The sequence below is a fragment of the Pristiophorus japonicus genome, chromosome 1 (assembly GCF_044704955.1).
Source record: "Pristiophorus japonicus isolate sPriJap1 chromosome 1, sPriJap1.hap1, whole genome shotgun sequence".
Taxonomy (NCBI): domain Eukaryota; kingdom Metazoa; phylum Chordata; class Chondrichthyes; family Pristiophoridae; genus Pristiophorus; species Pristiophorus japonicus.
Genome location: NC_091977.1, coordinates 298,729,451 through 298,749,119, shown reverse-complemented (window position 1 = coordinate 298,749,119; position 19,669 = coordinate 298,729,451). Strand labels below are relative to the sequence as shown.

The window sequence follows — 19,669 nt, the reverse complement described above, 5'->3', positions numbered from 1 at the left end:
TCTTCATTAGCAATTCTGCAGGGGTAACACCAGTAAGCGAGTGGGGTCGCGTACGGTAGCTGAGCAGAATCCGAGATAACCGGGTCTGCAGGTAACCGTCCGTCACATGTTTCAAGCTCTGCTTGATGATTTGGACTGCCTGTTCCACTTGACCATTGGATGCAGGCTTAAACAGTGCAGACCAGACATGCTTGATGCCATTGCGGGTCATGAACTCATTGAATTCCGAGCTGGTGAAACATGGCCCATTGTCACTAACAAGGAAATCGGGCAAACCATGGGTGGCGAACATGACCTGGAGGCTTTCAATGGTGGCATTGGATGTACATGACGACATTATTATACATTCAATCCATTTGGAGTAAGCGTCCACTGCTACCAGGAACATCTTTCCTAGAAAGTGACCAGCGAAATCTACGTGGACCCTTGACCACGGTTTGGAGGGCCATGACCACAGACTCAGTGGGGCCTCCCTTGGTGCATTGCTCAACTGTGAGCAAGTGTTGCATTTGGTGTATGCATGACTCCAATTCTGAGTCAATGCCGGGCCACCAAACGTGCGACCTGGCGATAGCCTTCATCATGACTATGCCTGGGTGGGTACTGTGAAGGTCACGTATAAACATTTCCCTGCCTTTTTTTGGCAAAATTACACGATTTCCCCCATAGGAGGCAGTCCGAATGGATGGATATTTCATCCTTACATCGGTGGAACGGTTTAATTTCATCTTGCATTTCCCCTGGACCGCCGACCAGCTCCCAATAAGGACACAGCTTTTTACTAGTGATAGCACCGGGTCCTGGCTAGTCCAAGTCCTGATCTGGCGAGCCGTGATGGTGACCCCTCGCTCTCAAAAGCATCCATTACAAGGAGCAAGTCTTGCATTGGTGTACGCATGACTCCAATTCACGGTGCTGGGCAATGGTAGCCGACTGAGGGCATCCACACAGTTCTCAGTGCCTGGTCTGTGGCGGATTACATAATCATACGCAGATAACGTTAGTGCCCATCTTTGGATATGGGACGAAGCATTGGTGTTACTACCTTTGCTTTCTGAGAACAATGAAATGAACGGCTTGTGATCGGTTTCGAGCTCGAACCGGAGCCCAAATAGGTATTGGTGCATTTTCTTAACCCCGTATATGCATGCTAATGCTTCTTTCTCAACCAGACTGTAGGCTCTTTCAGCCTTAGATAAACTTCTGGACGCATATGCAATCGGTTGCAGTTTGCCTGACCCATTGGCTTGCTGTTGTACACAACCTGTAGTATATGCAAGCACTCTAATAATGACTCCACGAGATAAGGGTATTGTACTTGAACTGTAGTGACCTTAGTCCGTTTATTGCAGCTCCTTGAGTGGGGACACAATGAGGTGAGTTGACTTTTATACTTGGTTACCTGCAGTGTGCAGGTGACCCTTAGGTCTCCACCAGTAGCACCCTCTGGTGGTACAGGTATGGTGTATACAGTGTGAAGGTACATTCAGTGGTCTACTTGTGCCACAGGCTTTTGCATTGTGTTCTTTGGCTCTCGACTTGAGTGCCCAAAGCCCTTGCACTTTGTCTTTGCTTGGGAATGGCTCTCTCCCTGTGGACCCCCAAGTCCTTATTGCCATAACATTGGGAAGTGGTCGGCAGTGGATGGTTGGAGGCTGTGGTGAGGGTTGTGTGGGCTCTGGGTGTGATTCATGTGTTCATGGCTACATACATCCATTTCCCCCCGATCCCATACATAGACCATGTGTGTGGCTCAACACCTGCATTGGCATACATGTAGAGGAAGGGATCAGGTTGGTTATGTCACTGTTTTTGTGTTCAGATATGTTGGAGCAAGTACATGTTATAGGTAAGGTACATACATTATATTGTCTGGGTGGGTGAGGACGTTTAGTGTTGGACAGAGCCACAGGGTGGTGTGGCCTCCCTGTCCTCCATTGAGGGCTGCAGGGTCACCCTGCTGCCCTTCATTGGTGGTGAAAGTCTGGTCAACCCAGGTCCCACCAGAAAAGCTGGTGGGTACTGGCCTCTTGCTCCCAGTGCTGGCCCTGGTGGCCAGGAGGGTAGGGCCGATCTGGGGCAGGTCGCCAGTGATGGTGGCTGTGCTGTCCATTGATCGCTGGCCTTGCAGTGGGTAAGCTCCCACCGTGTGTGTGTGAGCGTGCACCCTCCCTGGGGCATCACATTGGTCCCAGAGGCGCAGGCTACATGATCTGTACCTGAGTGTTTCCCACGGGAAGTTGCCTTTGGCATTATCGGCATACATGTAAGACCCGGCATCATTTCTCATTTTATCATTAGCATTCATGATACATTGGCTCTGACCGCAAGCAGCCGACTCAACGCTGTTATTTGTCTTTACACTGTCACATTTGTCCATTACAACACTTTCCTGTGTACTATCAGTATCTCTGTGCAAGGTTACATTTGGATACCTGCCTTTGTTAGTTACATTTGTCTCATTAGCATTACCAGCATCACTGTTCAACAGTACGAATTTGTCACTTACATCACTTTTTTTGAGTACTATCAGCATTTCCGTGCAAGGTTACATTTGGATACCTGCCTTTGTTAGTTACATTTTTCTCATTAGCATTACGAGCATCACCGTTCAACAGTACATTTATATACTTGCATTCGTTAATTACACCTTTATCATTAGTGTCACCGGCATTGCTGTACCAAGAGTGGAACTGTCCCTTTAATTGTTTTCGTTGCCAAAACTCTCCTTTAAGAGGGCCTTTGCAATCTTCACCCCAATCCAGTTCGCTGTTCGGCAACATGTGTTGCTCCCTCAACGCTGCCCCTCGTGGTATGGTCATGGCCATCTTCATTTCAGTTGCTTCACCTCGTGGTGCAGGCGCCATCTTCTTTCTCACCATGAAGTAGGCTGCGGTGATTCTTTTTGTTGAGTATGGAGAAAGAGTCAGACTGAACACTGTGAGCTCAAAGTAAAGTGTGACCTGAGTCTTTTATTGCAAGTCTCCAGAGTGCCTCTCCAACCTGTGAAGCCTCCTTAAATACCTGTGCTCCCAAGGGATTATGGGATTCCCTTGCCAAGGGATTATGGGATTCCCTTGGGACTCCAGGGGATGAGCCCTCTGGGGCTGTAAAGAGTAAATACAAGCCCACATATACAACAACACACACCCCAAAGTCAATAGTGTAACTATTTACAATGTGAGTCGATCTGGTGGCCTTCTTGCCCTGGTTGATCGTCTCGATGTGAAAGTTGGTGTTGTTGAATCATTTGGTGGGCCCTCGCTGGGCTGCTATGCAGCTGGCCTTGCTGGGCTGCCTGGTGTGTTGGGCCCTGGAGGGCTGCTGTGGATGACGGGTTCTGCTTCATGGTCAACTGTGGTGCCGGTTGCCACTGGTGTGTATGTTGGGGGATCAAAAAAGGTAGGATCCAAGATGGGTTGCTCAGGATAGTCCGTGAATCTGAGTTTGATTTGGTCCAAGTGTTCCCGGTGAATGAGTCCATTTGAAAGTTTGACCTGAAACACCCTGCTCCCCTCTTTGGACACAACAATGCTGGGAAGCCACTTGGGACCTTGTCCATAATTTAATGCAAATACAGGATCATTGATTTCAATCTCGCATGACACATTTGTGCTATCATGGTATGCACTTTGTTGAAGCCGCCTGCTCTCTACCTGTTCAGGTAGATCAGGGTGAACTAACGAGAGCCTCGTCTTAAGTGCTCTTTTCATGAGCAGTTCAGCAGGTGGGATCCCAGTGAGTGAGTGGGGTCTCATGCGATAGCTAAGCAGGACTCGGGATAGGCGAGTCTGCAGTGAACCTTCAGTTACTCTCTTCAAGCCTTTCTTGATGGTTTGCACTGCTCTCTCTGCCTGACCATTGGACGCTGGTTTAAATGGGCAGATGTGACATGTTTGATCCCGTTAAGGGTCATGAATTCTTTGAACTCAGCACTGGTAAAACATGGCACGTTGTCGCTCACCAGGACATCGGGTAAGCCGTGTGTGACAAACATGGCACACAGGCTTTCAGTAGTGGCAGTGGACGTGCTAGCCGACATTATCTCACATTCAATCCACTTGGAATATGCGTCTACAACCACAAGGAACATTTTACCCAAGAAGGGGCCTGCATAGTCAACGTGTACCCTAGACCACAGTTTGGAGGGCCAAGACCATAAATTTAGCGGCGCCTCCCTGGGTACATTGCTTAACTACGAGCATGTATTACATCTGTGAACGCAGGATTCTAAGTCCGCATCGATACCGGGCCACCACACGTGGGATCTGGCTATCGCTTTCATCATTACAATGCCTGGGTGGGTACTGTGGAGGACATTGATGAAGGTGTCTCTGCCTTTCTTGGGGACCACTACTCGATTGCCCCACAGAAGGCAGTCTGCCTGTATAGACATTTCATCTTTGCACCGCTGGAATGGCTTAATCTTTTCCTGCATTTCCACTGGGACACTGGACCAGCTCCCGTGAAGCACACAGCTTTTGACTAGAGATAATAAGGGGTCCTGGCTTGTCCAGGTTTTTATCTGCTGGGCAGTGACGGGTGATTGCTCACTCTCAAATGCTTCCATAAACATGGCTAGATCTGCGGGTTACGCCATTTCCACCCCCAAGGTGGGCAATGGCAGCCTACTGAGAGCATCGGCGCAGTTTTCTGCCTGACCTGTGGCGAATGGCGTAGTTGTATGTGGACAATGTGAGCGCCCATCTCTGTATGCGGGCCGATGCATTGGTATTTATCCCTTTACTCTCGGAAAACAGGGAAATAAGTGCTTATGGTCAGTTTCCAATTCGAATTTTAGCCCAAACAGGTATTGATGCATTTTCTTTACCCCATAGACACACGCTAACGCTTCTTTCTCAATCATGCTGTAGGCTCTCTCAGCCTTAGACAGACTCCTGGATGCATAAGCAACCGGTTGCAGTTTCCCGAAATCATTAGCTTGTTGCAATACACACCGACGCCATATGACGACGCATCACATGCTGGAATCAAACGCTTACATGGATCATACAACACAAGCAATTTGTTTGAGCATAACAATTTTCTCGCTTTTACAAAGGCATTTTCTTGGCTTTTGCTCCAAACCCATTCGCCCCCTTTTCGTTTTAAGACATGTAGTGGTTCTAGCAGTGTGATGAGACCCGGTAAGAAGTTACCAAAGTAGTTCAAGAGTCCCAGAAACAACCACAGCTCTGTCACGTTCTGTGGCCTCGGTGCATTCTCGATTGCCTCTCTCTTCGCGTTGGTGGGCCTGATGCCGTCCGCCGCAATCCTCCTTCCCAAGAATTCCACTTCAGGCGCCAGGGAAACGCACTTCGAGCGTTTTAACCTGAGCCCCACGCGGTTTAGTCAACGAAGAACCTCCTCCAGGTTCTGCACGTGCTCGACTGTGTTCTGACCTGTGACCAAGATGTCGTCCTGGAAGACCACGGTGTGCGGGACCGACTTCAGTAAACTTTCCATGTTTCTCTGGAATATCGCCGCCACTGATCGGATTCCAAACGGGCATCTGTTATAAACAAAAAGACCTTTGTGCATGTTGATGCAGGTGAGAACCTTCAATGATTCTTCCAGTTCCTGCGTCATGTAGGCTGAAGTCAGATCCAGCTTCGTGAACGTCTTTCTTCCCGCCAGCATTGTAAACAGGTCGTTGGCCTTTGGTAGGGGATATTGTTCCTGCAGGGAGAAACGATTGATAGTTACTTTGTAATCGCCACAGATTCTGACGGTGCCGTCTCCCGTAAGGACTGGGACAATAGGACTGGCCCACTCGCTGAACTCGATCGGTGAAATGATGCCCTCTCTTTGCAGCCGGTCTAGCTCGATCTCTACCCTTTCTTTCATCATGTACGGTACTGCTCTCGCCTTGTGATGGATGGGTCGCGCCCCTGAAATTAGGTGGATCTGCACTTTTGCTCCTCTGGAATTTCCCGATGCCTGGTTCAAACAGCGAAGGAAATTTGTTTAAGACCTGGGCACACGAAGTGTCGTCAGCGGGTGATAGCGCTCGGACATTGTCCCAGTTCCAGCGTATCTTTCCCAGCCAGCTCCTGCCAAGCAGCGTGGGACCATCGCCCGGTACCACCCAGAGTGGTAGCTTGTGCACCGCTCCATCACAGGAGACCTTTACGGTAGCACTGCCGATTACAGAAATCAGTTCTTTCATGTAAGTTCGTAGTTTCGTGCGAACTGGAGTTAAGACTGGCTTTGAGGCCTTGTTGCACCACAGTCTTTCGAAAGTCTTTTTGCCCATGATGGACTGGCTCACGCCCATGTGCAGCTCCATTGACACCGGGAGCCCATTTAGTTCAACATTCAGCATTATCGGGGGACAATTCGTGGTAAATGTGTGCACCCCATGTACCTCTGCCTTCTCTATCTGAGGCTCTGGTTCGTCGTGATCCTCCGTGGTACTGTCCTCCTCTGCAAAATGGTGGTTTGCAGGTTTAACAGGATTAACAGCTCGCCTGCACACTCATTGGAGGTGTCCCATTGTTCCACAGCCCTTGCAAACGTACTCTTTGAATTGGCATGAATGGAAATGATGATCACCCCCGCAGCACCAACAAGGTGTTAATGGCCTTGCATTCATCACCCTTGATGGTGGACTCTGAGTCATCTGCAGACGTGCAGCTGCAGGTATGTGTGACCTGCCCTGTACGTTACGATTTGAAAACAACATCAATTTGTTCACAGTACTTGTAGCAGCACTTGTGTGCTGAGAGATTTGCTTCATATTGTCACTGGTGGCAATGAACGCCTGGGCTATCGCTATGGCCTTACTCAAGGTTGGGGTCTCTGCAGTCAAAAGTTTGCGAAGTATCACTTCATGGCCAATACCAAGTACAAAAAAGTCTCTGAGCATGTGCTCCAAATGTCCTTCAAATTCGCAATGTCCTGCAAGGCGTCTTAGCTCGGTGACATAACTCACCACTTCCTAGCCTTCAGACCTTTTGTAGGTGTAGAACCGATACCTCGCCATTAGAACGCTTTCCTTCGGGTTCAAATGCTCTCGGACCAGTGTGCACAAATCGTCGTACGTGGGTTTCGCTGGAGTGAGCAGATTCATCATGAGGCCATACGTTGGTACCCCACAGACGGTGAGGAGGATCGCCCTTCGTTTGGCAGCGCTCTCTTCCCCATCTAGCTCGTTGGCCACAAAGTATTAGTCGAGTCACTCCACAAAAGTTTCCCAATCATCTCCCTCCGAAAATTTCTCCAGGGTGCCCACTGTTCTCTGCATCTTTGGGTTCGCTGTTTGTATCTCGTCAGCAGTTGTTGAGTATGGAGAAAGAGTCAGACTGAACACTGTGTGCTCAAAGTAAAGTGTGACCTGAGTCTTTTATTGTAGGTCTCCAGAGTGCCTCTCCAAACTTTGAAGCCTGCTTAAATACCTGTGCTCCCAAGGGATTATGGGATCCCTTGGGATTCCAGGGGATGAGCCCTCTGGTGGCTGCACAGAGTAAATACAAGCCCATTAAATACAACACTTTTCTCCTCCGGTTCTGCCACAGAAGCCGGGAATCTACCTTCTACGCGATCTTCTTCCCTTGGAGTCCTGCATGGAAGATGAGGTCTGGTCGTTCAGTTTGGATCATCTCGCTGTGGAGTTGTGCAGTCTGTGTCATCGCCGCGCAGTCGAGCTGGACGGTATATTTCCAGGTGCTGCAATGGATCCAAGTTTGGGGCCGCATAGGACGTCGATCGCCGGGGCCTGGAGGCTTTCCCCGCTCCAACAGATTTGGATTTGCTTCATCCATCTTCTTCCCAGCATCATTGGACCATCACCGGCAATGATCTACAAAGAAAGCTTGTGCATCACGCCGCCATGGGACACCTGGACATCCACGCTGCCAACGACTGGGATGGTATCTTTTATGTAAGTGAGCAGCTTCACCTGGATTGGGAACATTTTGGTCGTTTGGCAGGATTTTCCCAGAGTTTCTCAAAGGCCGTTTGATTCATCAGCGATTGGCTCGCCCCGTGTCAATCTCCATCGAGACTGGAACACAGTTGATTTCTACTTCCATTTTCCACGGGGAACTCTCGGTGGAGCAGGTATACACTCTGTACACCTCTTCCAGGGGCTGAGCCGCTTCGTCTTCATCATCAGCACTGGAGCCCGGGTCATCAGCCAACTCATCAGTGACTCGGTGAGTAAAGCTCCTTCTACACATTCACTGGAGATGACCTTTAGTGTTACAAAGACTATACTTGCAAAGGCTGTATCGGCACTGGTGGGCCCTGTGGTTTCCTGCACAGTGCCAGCATGGGGCTAGCCGGTTGGCCCCATGTGGCGGACTCAGGGTTGCGGGACTCGGGGACGCAGACTTGGCACTGAAAGACGCCATTCGGTGCACTGTAATCGTCGGGTTGGAATCCTGGGGGTGAGTCATCATCCTCTTGGAGTCGCAGACCGAAATCATAAATGTCTGGTTCACTTTGATTGCCTTCTGCAGGGTGACCGTAGTGTCCGCAGAGAGCAGCTTATGGAGGAGGCCCTCGTGGCCGATTCCAATAACGAAGCTGTTCCTTTCTGCTTCGGTGAGGTGGTCGCCAAAATCACATGGTGCAGCCAATCTTCAGGTCTGCAGCATATTTAGCAATTTCTTGGCCTTCGGGCTGCCGATAGGTGTAGAACCGGTGTCTGGCTGTGAGGATGCTCTCTTTAGGTTTGACTTGTTCTTGTATTATAGTTATGAGCTCCGCATAAGTCGGTTGTCATCTTCGCTGGGGCTATCAGGTCCCTAACGAGGCTGTAGACGTTGGGCCCACAACTGCTGAGCAGGATGGCTCTGCGCTTATCAGCCAGTGAGGTCGGTGAGTCTCCAGCAGGTCGTTCGCGATTAAATAGTCTTCGAGCCTTTCCACAAAGGCATCCCAATCTTCCCCATCAGCGAATTATTGGAAGTTGCTTAGGTTAGACATGTTGTGCGTGGAAATTCGTAACCTTGTCGCCAGTTGTAGAATATGTAAGCACCCTGATAACGACTCCATGAGGTAAAGATATAGTACTTGAACTGTAGTGACCTTAGTCCGTTTATTGCAGCTCCTTGAGTGGGGACACAATGAGGTGAGCTCCCTTTTATACTTGGTTACCTGCAGTGTGCAGGTGACCCTTAGGTCTCCACCAATAGCACCCTCTTGTGGTACAGGTATGGTGTATACAATGTGTAGGTACATTCAGTGGTCTAGTGTCACAATACATACATTAATATACATAACACAACCGACCCCGTACGAAGATGCATCACAAGCTAGTATTAAACATTTACATGGGTCATACAATACAAGTAACTTGTTAGAACATAGCAGGTTTCTGGCCTTGTTAAAGGCTGTCTCTTGAGATTTACCCCAAACCCAGTCATCACCCTTGCTTGACAATAAATGTAATGGTTCCAGCAAAGTGCTCAACCCTGTAGAACGATACCAAAATAGTTGAGGAGTCCCAGGAACGAACGCAGCTCCGTCACATTCTGTGGTCTGGGTGCATTCTTGATAGCCTCTGTCTTTGAGTCCATGGGTCTGATGCCGTCCGCCGCAATCTTTCTCCCCAGAGATTCGACCTCTGGCGCCAGGAAAACACACTTGGAGCGTTTCAGCCTGAGTCCCACTCGGTCCAGTCGCTTGAGAACCTCTTCCAGGTTGTGCAAGTGTTCAGTGGTGTTGCGGCCAGTGATCAAGATGTCGTCTTGGAACACCATGGTGCGTGGAACCGATTTCAGCAGACTCTCCATGTTCGTCTGGAAGATGGCTGCCGCCGAGCGAATCCGAAAGGGGTATATGAACAGCCCTCTGTGCATGTTGATGCACGTCAATTTTTTTGAAGGTTCAGTCAGCTCCTGTGTCATGTAAACAGAGGTTAGATCCAGTTTGGTGAACGACTTCCCCCCCCCTGCTCGTGTTGCAAACAGGTCATCTGCCTTGGGTAGTGGGTACTGGTCCTATAATGAGTCTCGGTTGATCGTTACCTTGTAGTCCCCACAAATTCTGACCCTCCCATCGCTCTTCAACACCGGCACGATTGGCTGGCCCACTCGTTGAACTCGACTGGCGATATGATCCCCTCTCGTTGAAGTCTGTCCAGCTCGATCTCAACTTTCTCTCACATCATGTATGGAACCGCTTGGGCCTTGTGATGAACAGGTCGTGCATCAGGGACTAGATGGATCTGCATTTTGGCGCCTGTAAAGTTGCTGATGCCTGGCTTGAATAACGATGGGAATTTGTTTAGCACTTGGGCGCACGAGACGTCATCCTCCAAAGACAGTGCTTTGATATTGTCCCAGTTCCATCAGATCTTTCCGAGCCAGCTTCTGCTGAACAGCATTGGGCTATCGCCTAGTACAATCCATAGTGGTAAATCATGCACAGCTCCATCGTAAGATACCTTCACTGCCGCATTGCCAATGACTTGTATGAGCTCTTTGGTGTAAGTGCACAGGTTGGTGTGGATCGGGCTTAATTTTGGCCTTTGTGCCTTGTTGACCCACAGTTTCTCAAAAGCCTGCTGGCTCATAATTGACTGACTCGCCCCCGTGTCCAATTCCATGGAAACTGGAATGGTGTTTAATTTGACTTTTAACATTATCGGAGGACTTTTGGTGGTGAAGGTGTGTACGCCATACACTTCCTCTTCAGCCTTGGGTTGAGTTGCCTCTCTTACTCGTTCAGCATGATCCGCGCCGGATCGGTCATCTTCTGCCAACTCTGCCACGTGGTGAGTCGCAGCACATTTGCACATTCGCTGGAGGTGCCCCATTGTTCCACAGCCCTTGCACATGTAGTGCTTGAATTGACATAAATGGGCTCGATGATTACCCCTGCAGCGCCAACATGGTGCTAATGGATTCGCATTCACGTCCCACGTCGGACTCTGAGTCATCCTAGATCTGGCCTCTGTGGGCATGTAGGCCCTGCCATGTACAGTTCTGCCTGCTGAAGGCATTATGTTATGCACAGTATTTACCGGTGAGTTCCGATGCTGCAATGATATCTGTTTAGTGTTATCGTTCGTGGACATAAAAGCCTAGGCTATCGTGATGGTCGTACTCAGATCTAGGGATTCGGCAGACAGCAGTTTGCGAAGAATGACCTCGTGGCCGATTCCAAGCACGAAAAAGTCCCGCAACACTTTCCCCAAAAATCAAGCAAATACGCACGGTCTCACAAGGCCTCTTAAGTCGGCGACATAGCTTGCCACGTCATGGCTCTCAGAATGGTGGTGCGTATAAGAGTGATACCTGGCCATCAAGATACTCTCCTTCAGCTTGAGGTGTTCCCGAACCAGCGTGCACAGCTCTTCATATGTCTTCTCTGTTGATTTCATCGGTGCTAGCAGATTTTTGATGAGGCCATATATCGTGGCCCCGCAAATGGTGAGGAGAATCGCCTTGCGATTGATCGCGGTTTCTTCCTGTTCCAGCTCATTGGCCACGAAGTACTGGTCAAGACACTCAATGAAGGCTTCCCAATCATCACCCTCAACAAATCTCTCAAGAATACCAATGACAGCCATAACTGCGTGAAGGCTCGTCGCCAATTGTTATGTTTAGAATAACTCCACAAGACTGTACATCTTAAGCTCAAACTATTGTGACCTTGGTCTCTTTATTGTAACTCCAGAGTGAGGAGGCAGCATGGTAGACTGCCTTTTATACCTGCTTGCCCAGGGTGTCCAGGTGACTCTCAGGTCTCCCACAGGTGCGCCTCCTGGTCTTACACATTGGTAATGCTTACATACATAACAGATTAATTTAGGGGGAGGCTAGATAAGCATATGAGGGAGAAGGGAATAGAGGGTTATGTTGCTAGATTTAGATGAGGAAAGATGGGAGGAAGCTCGAGTGGAACAAAAACACCGGCATGAACTGGTTGGGCCGAATGGCCTGTTTCTGTGCCATATATCCCATGTAATCCTATGATTCAGAAGAGGAAGATCCTGCCTAACCAACTCCTGAATAACTTTGAGGAAATAACAACCCAAGTGGACAGTGGTAATCCCTATGGCATGGAGTACCATGACTTCTCAAAGACTTTTGATAAAGTTCCACACTAAAGGATATTAATTAAGCTCAAAACTGAAGATTCAGAGTAAACCCTGGGAATGAATACAAAAGGTAGGAGCACTCATTAAAGGAGTTATATTGGAACGGGGTTGGGGGCGTGCGGGGGGGGGGGGTGGAGAATATGGAGTGAGCTGCCTCAGGACTCAATGTTGAGACCACGACTGTTTCTAATTTATATAAATGACCCGGATTCAGAAATCAATGTGAAATGGTTACATTTACAGCTGATACCAAAGTAGGAAGGGCAGTGGAATAGGAAAAAGCAGCATAAAAATTACAGAATAAGTTGGCCAGAAATATGTAAGTGGACAAAACGATGGCATGTGAAACTTAGTGCAGCTAAGTGAAAGAAATGCACATAGGAAGGAAAAACAGATGACATGCGCACTGCAGGGATAAAGCTGAGACACCTAGGAGCCTTAACAGACTCAATATTGAGTTATTAGTATTGATATTCAGGTGCTAAGAAAGGAACACTGCAGTGTTGACTAATATTGGAGTTGTAAAGCACAACTAAAATCATGAAAAGAACACTTTGTTAACCATTTCACATTGATTTCTGAATCCGGGTCATTTATATAAATTAGAAACAGTCGTGGTCTCAACAGTTTAAAAAACATTAAAAAGGTAGTGTGTCTGGAAAGCAGCAGTGATTAGGTTTCCTAAGGCTATACTACAGTCAATAATTTTAATGATGCTATTATATATTTGTGTAATGTTATCACTACTATTTATCATAGAGCGTGCCAATACTTGCTATTCAAATCTTTGTGTGAACAATGGTCTGACCCATAACACTACATTTAGGAGCCAATCCAAGTTGCACTACATGTTATGATCCATCAGTGCAGTACAATGCCTAACATATTATTAACGTGTGATTATTTACCTTAGTAGTCTGACAATGTGAAATGAATGTCACTTTAGCAAATGGATCTGAAAGACCACTGCTGTCAGCAGCCAGAAGACCTCTCGCCTGGTACATGTGGCATCGTAGTTGAAACCTATGGTGGTCTGTTCAATACAAGAAGTTCAAAACACAACTGTTAAAGATATAGAGACAACGATTAGAAACGCAGCACTTTATTTGTTAATAATCAGTTGTTGGTATTACTGATCATAGTTGGTTAAAGAAATGGGATCACATCCTGAACTTGATAGAAAATCATTTTATGTAATCACCCCCTCTCATTTTGGTTTAGTTAAAAGGAGCTTGTGTCATAAATGTTCCCACAGTTAAGTCCTTTTAACTGAAGTCATCGTGAAAAGATGCTTTGTCTTAATACTTTTCATAAGCAGCCAATATTTTTCTTGCAACTTTATACATTTAAAAAAAATGAATCCATCCTTAACAGATGAGCTGTTAACGCATGCTGCACGTGTTGAAATATTTGAGGATAGAGGTCGCACGTTTCCAACTCTTGTTACCAATACCAGAAATGGGCTGTTGAAGTTGTCAGAAAAAACATTGATTAAGTTCATTAACTGGGCGGAAGAGCTGGTCCAATCAAGCAGAATATGTTCAAGCTTATACACACTTAAGGGCTCTAGGCACCTGTCACCTACAAGTCCAACTCAGACCTGGCAGGAAAGGCTCTCTAAAACTTCATCAAACCCCAGCAAAAGCACATCAATGAAGTTTGGTCTGCTGCGACCATGATCGACTAAAATGTTGTTTATTTAGTTCCATTCACACAAGGTTATGTCACGGAGCACATTAAACTGTTTATTTAGGTATCCATTTAAAATATATTAAAAATATTATGTCTGCCCACATTTCCTGTCTAAAAAATGTTTCTGTATCACATTTTTGCCATGCTTTTATGTCAACATATTCTGATTATAAATTCTTATGTCTACTCCTATTCCTATTTCTTATGTTCTTATGTTCATTGTGGAACGTGCCTGTGTAAATTTGCCGTGATGTAATTACACCCTCCCACAAGTGGTGACAGTGTAGTGCCTCCGTATTGTGTCTCACAGCTCCTTAGGCTGTATGGCAGAGAATGCCCCTATGCTCCAACAAACTCTACTTCTCCATTTCCCAAATTGCCATAATCTTTGCTATTTCATTATAAATATCAAAACAAAATATTACATAAAAATAAGGGCTGAATGCTTGACTTTAAAATAGGGGCTGAATGACATGTTTGCCATGGCCAATTATCTCCTGTCCTTTACCATGCTTCGCCTGAAGTCTACACTTGGTCTGGACTCCCTGGGGGTAATTTTGACTGCGATAACGAATTGGCAGCCCGTTTAACATCTCTCCTGATTTTCATTTCCATTGAAGTCAACAGAATGTCGATTGACTATTGCCCGTTTTACACTATGGCACAAAGACAAAATTACTCCCACATTTGCAATGTCACAGGACATTGACTAGTAAAAATAGATTGTTTCTACCTGTAGAATTCTGTCAGTACAGCACACACCTGATTTGCACCACATGCAAACAATGTTGTATGGTTCATTATAAATTCGAGCATTCTCAATTTGATTTACTTTTTTCAACCTACTGACATTCTTTGCCTCACAATCTCCACTGACTTCAAATTTTTTATCTCCTCTATTGCTAAAGCCACCTTCAAGAAGCTTGAATATTTTCTTCTGTGTTCCGTCAACAACTCTTGAATACTGATCGTATACATGAGGATGCTTTAGTAACACCTCCCTCACAGTCCTGAACAGAAATAGCTTGTTGTCTGATATAGACAATAATCCGAGACAAAATTATTGTTACATGGAAATAAATGGGGTAATAAATTAAAGTCTTTTTTAAAGGCAAACCATGTTTATAGTTGGAAATACAGTCAGAAACAAGGAAATGGCAGAACAATAAATACTTCGGTTCTGTCTTCACGGAGGAGGGCACAAATAACATCCCAGAAATGGCAGGGAACCAAGGGTCTGGTGAGCAAGCGGAATTAAAGGAAATGATAATAGGTAAGAAAATAGTGCTGGAGAAACTAATGGGACTGAAGACCGATAAATCCCCAGGGCTTGATGATCTGCATCCCAGAGTACTAAAAGAGGTAGCCATGGAAATAGTGGATGCATTGGTTGTCATCTTCCAAAATTCTATAGATTATGGAACAGTTCCTGCAGATTGGAGGGTGGCAAATGTAACCTCACTATTTAAAAAAGGAGGGAGAGAGAAAACAGGGAACTTTAGATCGGTTAGCCTAACATTAGTAATGGGGAAAATGCTAGAGTCTATTATAAAGGATGTGATAACGGGACACTTAGATAATATCAACAGGATTAGATAAAGTCAACATGGATTTATGAAAGGAAAATCATGTTTAACAAACCTACTGGACTTTTTTGAGGATGTAACTGATAGAATAGATAAGCGAGAACCAGTGGATGTAGTGTATTTGGATTTTCAGAAGGCCTTTGATAAGTCCCACATAAGAGGTTACTGTGCAAAATTAAAGCACATAGGATTTGGGGTAATATACTGGCATGGATTGAAAATTGGTTAACTGACAGGAAACAGAGAGTAGAAATAAACGGGTCTTTTTCGGGGTGGCAGGTAGTGACTAGTGGGGTACCACAGGGATCATTGCTTGGGCCCCAGCTATTCACAATATATATAAATGATTTGGATAAGGGAACCAAATGTAATATTTCCAAGTTTGCTGATGACAAAAAACTAGATGGGATTGTGAATTGTGAGGAGGATGCAAAGACGCTGCGAGGCGATTTAGATAGGTTGAGTGAGTGGGCAAACACATGGCAGATGTAGTATAATGTGGATAAATATGAAGTTATCCACTTTGGTAGGAAAAACATAAAGGCAAAGTATTATTTAAATGGTGATCGCTTGGGAAATGTCAATGTACAAGGGGACCTGGGTGTCCTTATACACCAGTCATTGAAATCAAACATGCAGGTGCAGCAAGCAATTGGAAAGGCAAATGGTAGGTTGGCCTTCATTGCAAGAAGATTTGAGTACAGGAGAATGGAAGGATATCTTACTACAGTTATACAGGGCCTTGGTGAGACCGCACCTGGAGTATTGTGTGTAGTTTTGGTCTCCTTACCTAAGAAAGGATATACTTGCCATAGAGGGAGTGCAGCGAAGGTTCACCAGACTGATTCCTGGGATGGCAGGACTGTCGTATGAGGAGAGGTTGGGTCAATGAGGCCTGTATTCATTAGAGTGTAGAAGAATGAGAGGGGATCTCATTGAAACGTATAAAATTCTGATTGGGTTGGACAGATTGGATACCTGGCTGGGAAGTCTAGAACAAGGGGGTCACAGTCTCAGGATACGGGGTAGGAAATTTAGAACCAAGATGAATAGAAATGTTTTCACTCAGAGAGTGGTGAATCTGTGCAATTCTCTACCACAGAAGGCTGTGGAGGTCAAGTCACTGAATATATTTAAGAGGGAGATAGATAGATTTCTAGACACAAAAGGCATCAAGGGGTATGGGGAAAAAGCGGGAATATGGTGTTGTGATAGAGATTCAGCCATGATCATATTGAATGGCGGTGCAGACTCGAAGAGTCAAATGGCCTACTACTGCTCCTATGTTCTATGCTTCTATGTTTGCCTAACTTGATTGAGTTATTTGATGAAGTAATGGAGCAGGATGATGAGACTAGTGTGGTTGATATGTATATGGACTTTCAAAAGGCGTTTGATAAAATAGCACATAATAGACTTGTTAGCAAAATTGTAGCCCAGGGGTAGTGGCAGCATGTTTCTGAAATTGGCGAAGAGACTGAAAGCAGAGTTGTTTTTCAGACTGGAGGGAAGTATACAGTGGTGTACCCCAGGGGTTGGTATTAGGGGCATTGCTCTTTCTGATATATATTAATGACCTGTACTTGGCTATACAGGGCATAATTTTAAAATTTGCAGATGACATGAGACTCAGAAATATTTGAAACAATGAGAAGAATCGTAACAGACTTCAAGAGGACATAGACAGACTGGTGAAATGGGAAGATACATGGCAGATGTAATTTAATACAGAGAAGTGTGATGTGATTCATTTTGGTTGGAAGAATGATACAATTCTAAAGGGAATAAGAACATAAGAAATAGGAACAGGAGTAGGCCATATGGCCCCTCGAGCCTGCTACGCCATTCAATAAGATCATGTCTATTTCTGTCTTAAATGAATTCAATGTGCCAGCTTCCACAGCTCTCTGAGGCAGCGAATTCCACAGATTTACAACTCTCTGAGAGAAGAAATTTCTCCTCATCTCCTTCATAAATATGAAAACCAAAACTGCTCACAGTAGTCCAGGTGTGGCCTCACCAACACCTTGTATAGCTGTAGCAAGACTTCCCTGTTTTTATACTCCATCCCCTTTGCAATTAAGGCCAAGATACCATTGGCCTTCCTGATCACTTGCTGTACCTGCATCCTATCCTTTTGTGTTTCATGCACAAGTACCCCCAGGTCCTGCTGTACTGCGACACTTTGCAATCTTTCTCCATTTAAATAATAACTTTCTCTTTTATTTTTTTCTGCCAAAGTGCATGACCTCACACTTTCCAACATTATACTCTATCTGCCAAATTTTTGCCCACTCACTTAGCCTGTCTATGTCCTTTTGCAGATTTTTTGTGTCCTCCTCACACATTGCTTTTCCTCCCATCTTTGTATCGTCAGCAAACTTGGCTACACTACACTCAGTTCCTTCTTCCAAGTCATTAATATAGATTGTAAATAGTTGGGGTCCCATCACTGATCCCTGCGGCACCCCACTAGTTACTGGTTGCCAACCAGAGAATGAACCATTTATCCCAACTCGCTGGTCTCTGTTAGTTAGCCAATCCTCTATCCATGCTAATATATTACCCCCAACCCCGTGAACTTTTATTTTGTGCAGTAACCTTTTATGTGGCACCATCTGTTGCCTAAGCCCCAAGCTCTGGAATTCCTCGCCTTAACCTCTCCGCCTCTCTTTCCTCCTTCAAGACGCTCCTTAAACCTACCTCTTTGACCAAGCTTTTGGTCACCAGCGCTAATTTCTACTTATGCAGCTCGGTGTCAAATTTTTAATCTTATAATATTTCTGTGAAGCGCCTTAGGACGTTTCACTACGTTAAAGGCACTATATATCCGCACCGCTCTACCCTTAAAGAGAAGCCCTGAAGTCCCCAGGCAATCAATGCAAAGACGTAACAGGTCTAGGCCCCTTGTTGCTCTGCTCTACGCTCAGGAAATTAGCGGCCCCCGGTGGAAACCACAGGAAATCCAGCTTCCTCCAGGGGATCAATGGCTGCAGCCCATGTTTAAAAAAATCTCATGGCACCGTTCTAGCTACAAGTTAATCTAAAAAGGATAAAGTAGCAAATTTCTTATGAATTGATACAGGGTGGCTGGATCACACCCACCTTTATAAAGAATACTGGGAGGTGGAGAAATCTCATGCCCAGTGCTTGTTGTTGGAATTTCTGGCTCAAATCCATCGGGTAAGTTTTTCAAAACATTGTCCATGTGTCTGGTGGAACCCAACCATAGATAAATATCCACTTTTGCTTGTACGGTCCATCCCATAACACGTTTCCCTGGCAGCTTAAAGGATGCACAGATAAAAACAATTTCATTACAAATGATGCCAGAGTGGCAGCCATTTTTATTCATATTAATCAAAAGAGATCACCTCATATTGTGAGTCACAACTAATCAGAGAACTGAATACCTTCGGGGTTGAGTGGGGGAAGTAGGTACATTATTGCATTAACACGCTTGGGCCTTATGTTTGAGTTCAGCCCCAGACTAATGTTAATGGAATTCTCTTTTTTTCTGCTGGCTTGTAAGATTTTAAATGAAAAGATTTTAGTGGGCATGGACCTTGAGTACAATGTTACCCATACTTGGAAACAAATTAGTAAGTTCACTCAGAGAGACAATAAGAAAAATAATTAAGAATTATCTTTTCTTATAATACCGAGGAAGTGGTGCAGAGGATTGGTGCCAATGGTGTAGTCGGATGTGGGTACATGCCTGCAATTGCCCCCAAAAAGCAAGTTCCCCACAATGGATAGTAGAAATCGTCAACTCTCTTCCCCAAAAAGCTGTGGATGCCGAGATCGACAGATTTTTGTTAGGTAAGAGTACAAGGGATAGCATCAAGATAAGGCATTTCAGCCCCTCAAGCCAGTTCCACTATGCAATTGGATTGTGGTTCATCTTTCTCTCAGCTCCATTTAACCATCCTTGCTCCATATCAACAACAGCAGCAACATAAATGCAAGTTGTTGTTCCACTTGATCCACTTGAATGGTGGAACAGGCTGGAGGGGCTGAATGGCCTAATCCTGTCTCCATGTTCCCAAGTCCAGCTTGGACTGCCACAGAATTGTCTGGGTGGAGGTCGGACACCTTCCAACAGTGAGGGTCAAAACGTTAGCAGTTTGCTCCTATGCCCTTTCAAATGAAATGGCCATTCACAAAATAGCACTGTAAGAATGTCAGTGACTTAGAAACAGGATGGCCAACTGCCTACCCTGTGGAGCAGAAACCATACACAGCACAACTGGACCTAAAAGGAATAGACTGAACCATGCTTTCTTTTTCCTTTGAGAATCAGTACAAGGTTTGCGACATTTCTATAGCAAAACATTTT

At 45.8% G+C, this 19,669-nt stretch overlaps 1 protein-coding gene across 1 annotated transcript in view; it reads right to left on the bottom strand.

The window, feature by feature from the left end:
• The window catches only part of fer1l6 (fer-1 like family member 6), a 232,082-nt gene that overhangs the window by 117,307 nt on the left and 95,106 nt on the right, over positions 1-19,669 (bottom strand). Inside the window, exons 19-20 of the mRNA XM_070879557.1 lie at positions 18,436-18,616; positions 12,961-13,085 (exon numbers count right to left, since the gene is read on the bottom strand). Of these exons, the coding sequence (XP_070735658.1) occupies positions 12,961-13,085; positions 18,436-18,616 (306 nt within the window). The remainder of the gene's footprint in view (positions 1-12,960; positions 13,086-18,435; positions 18,617-19,669) is intronic.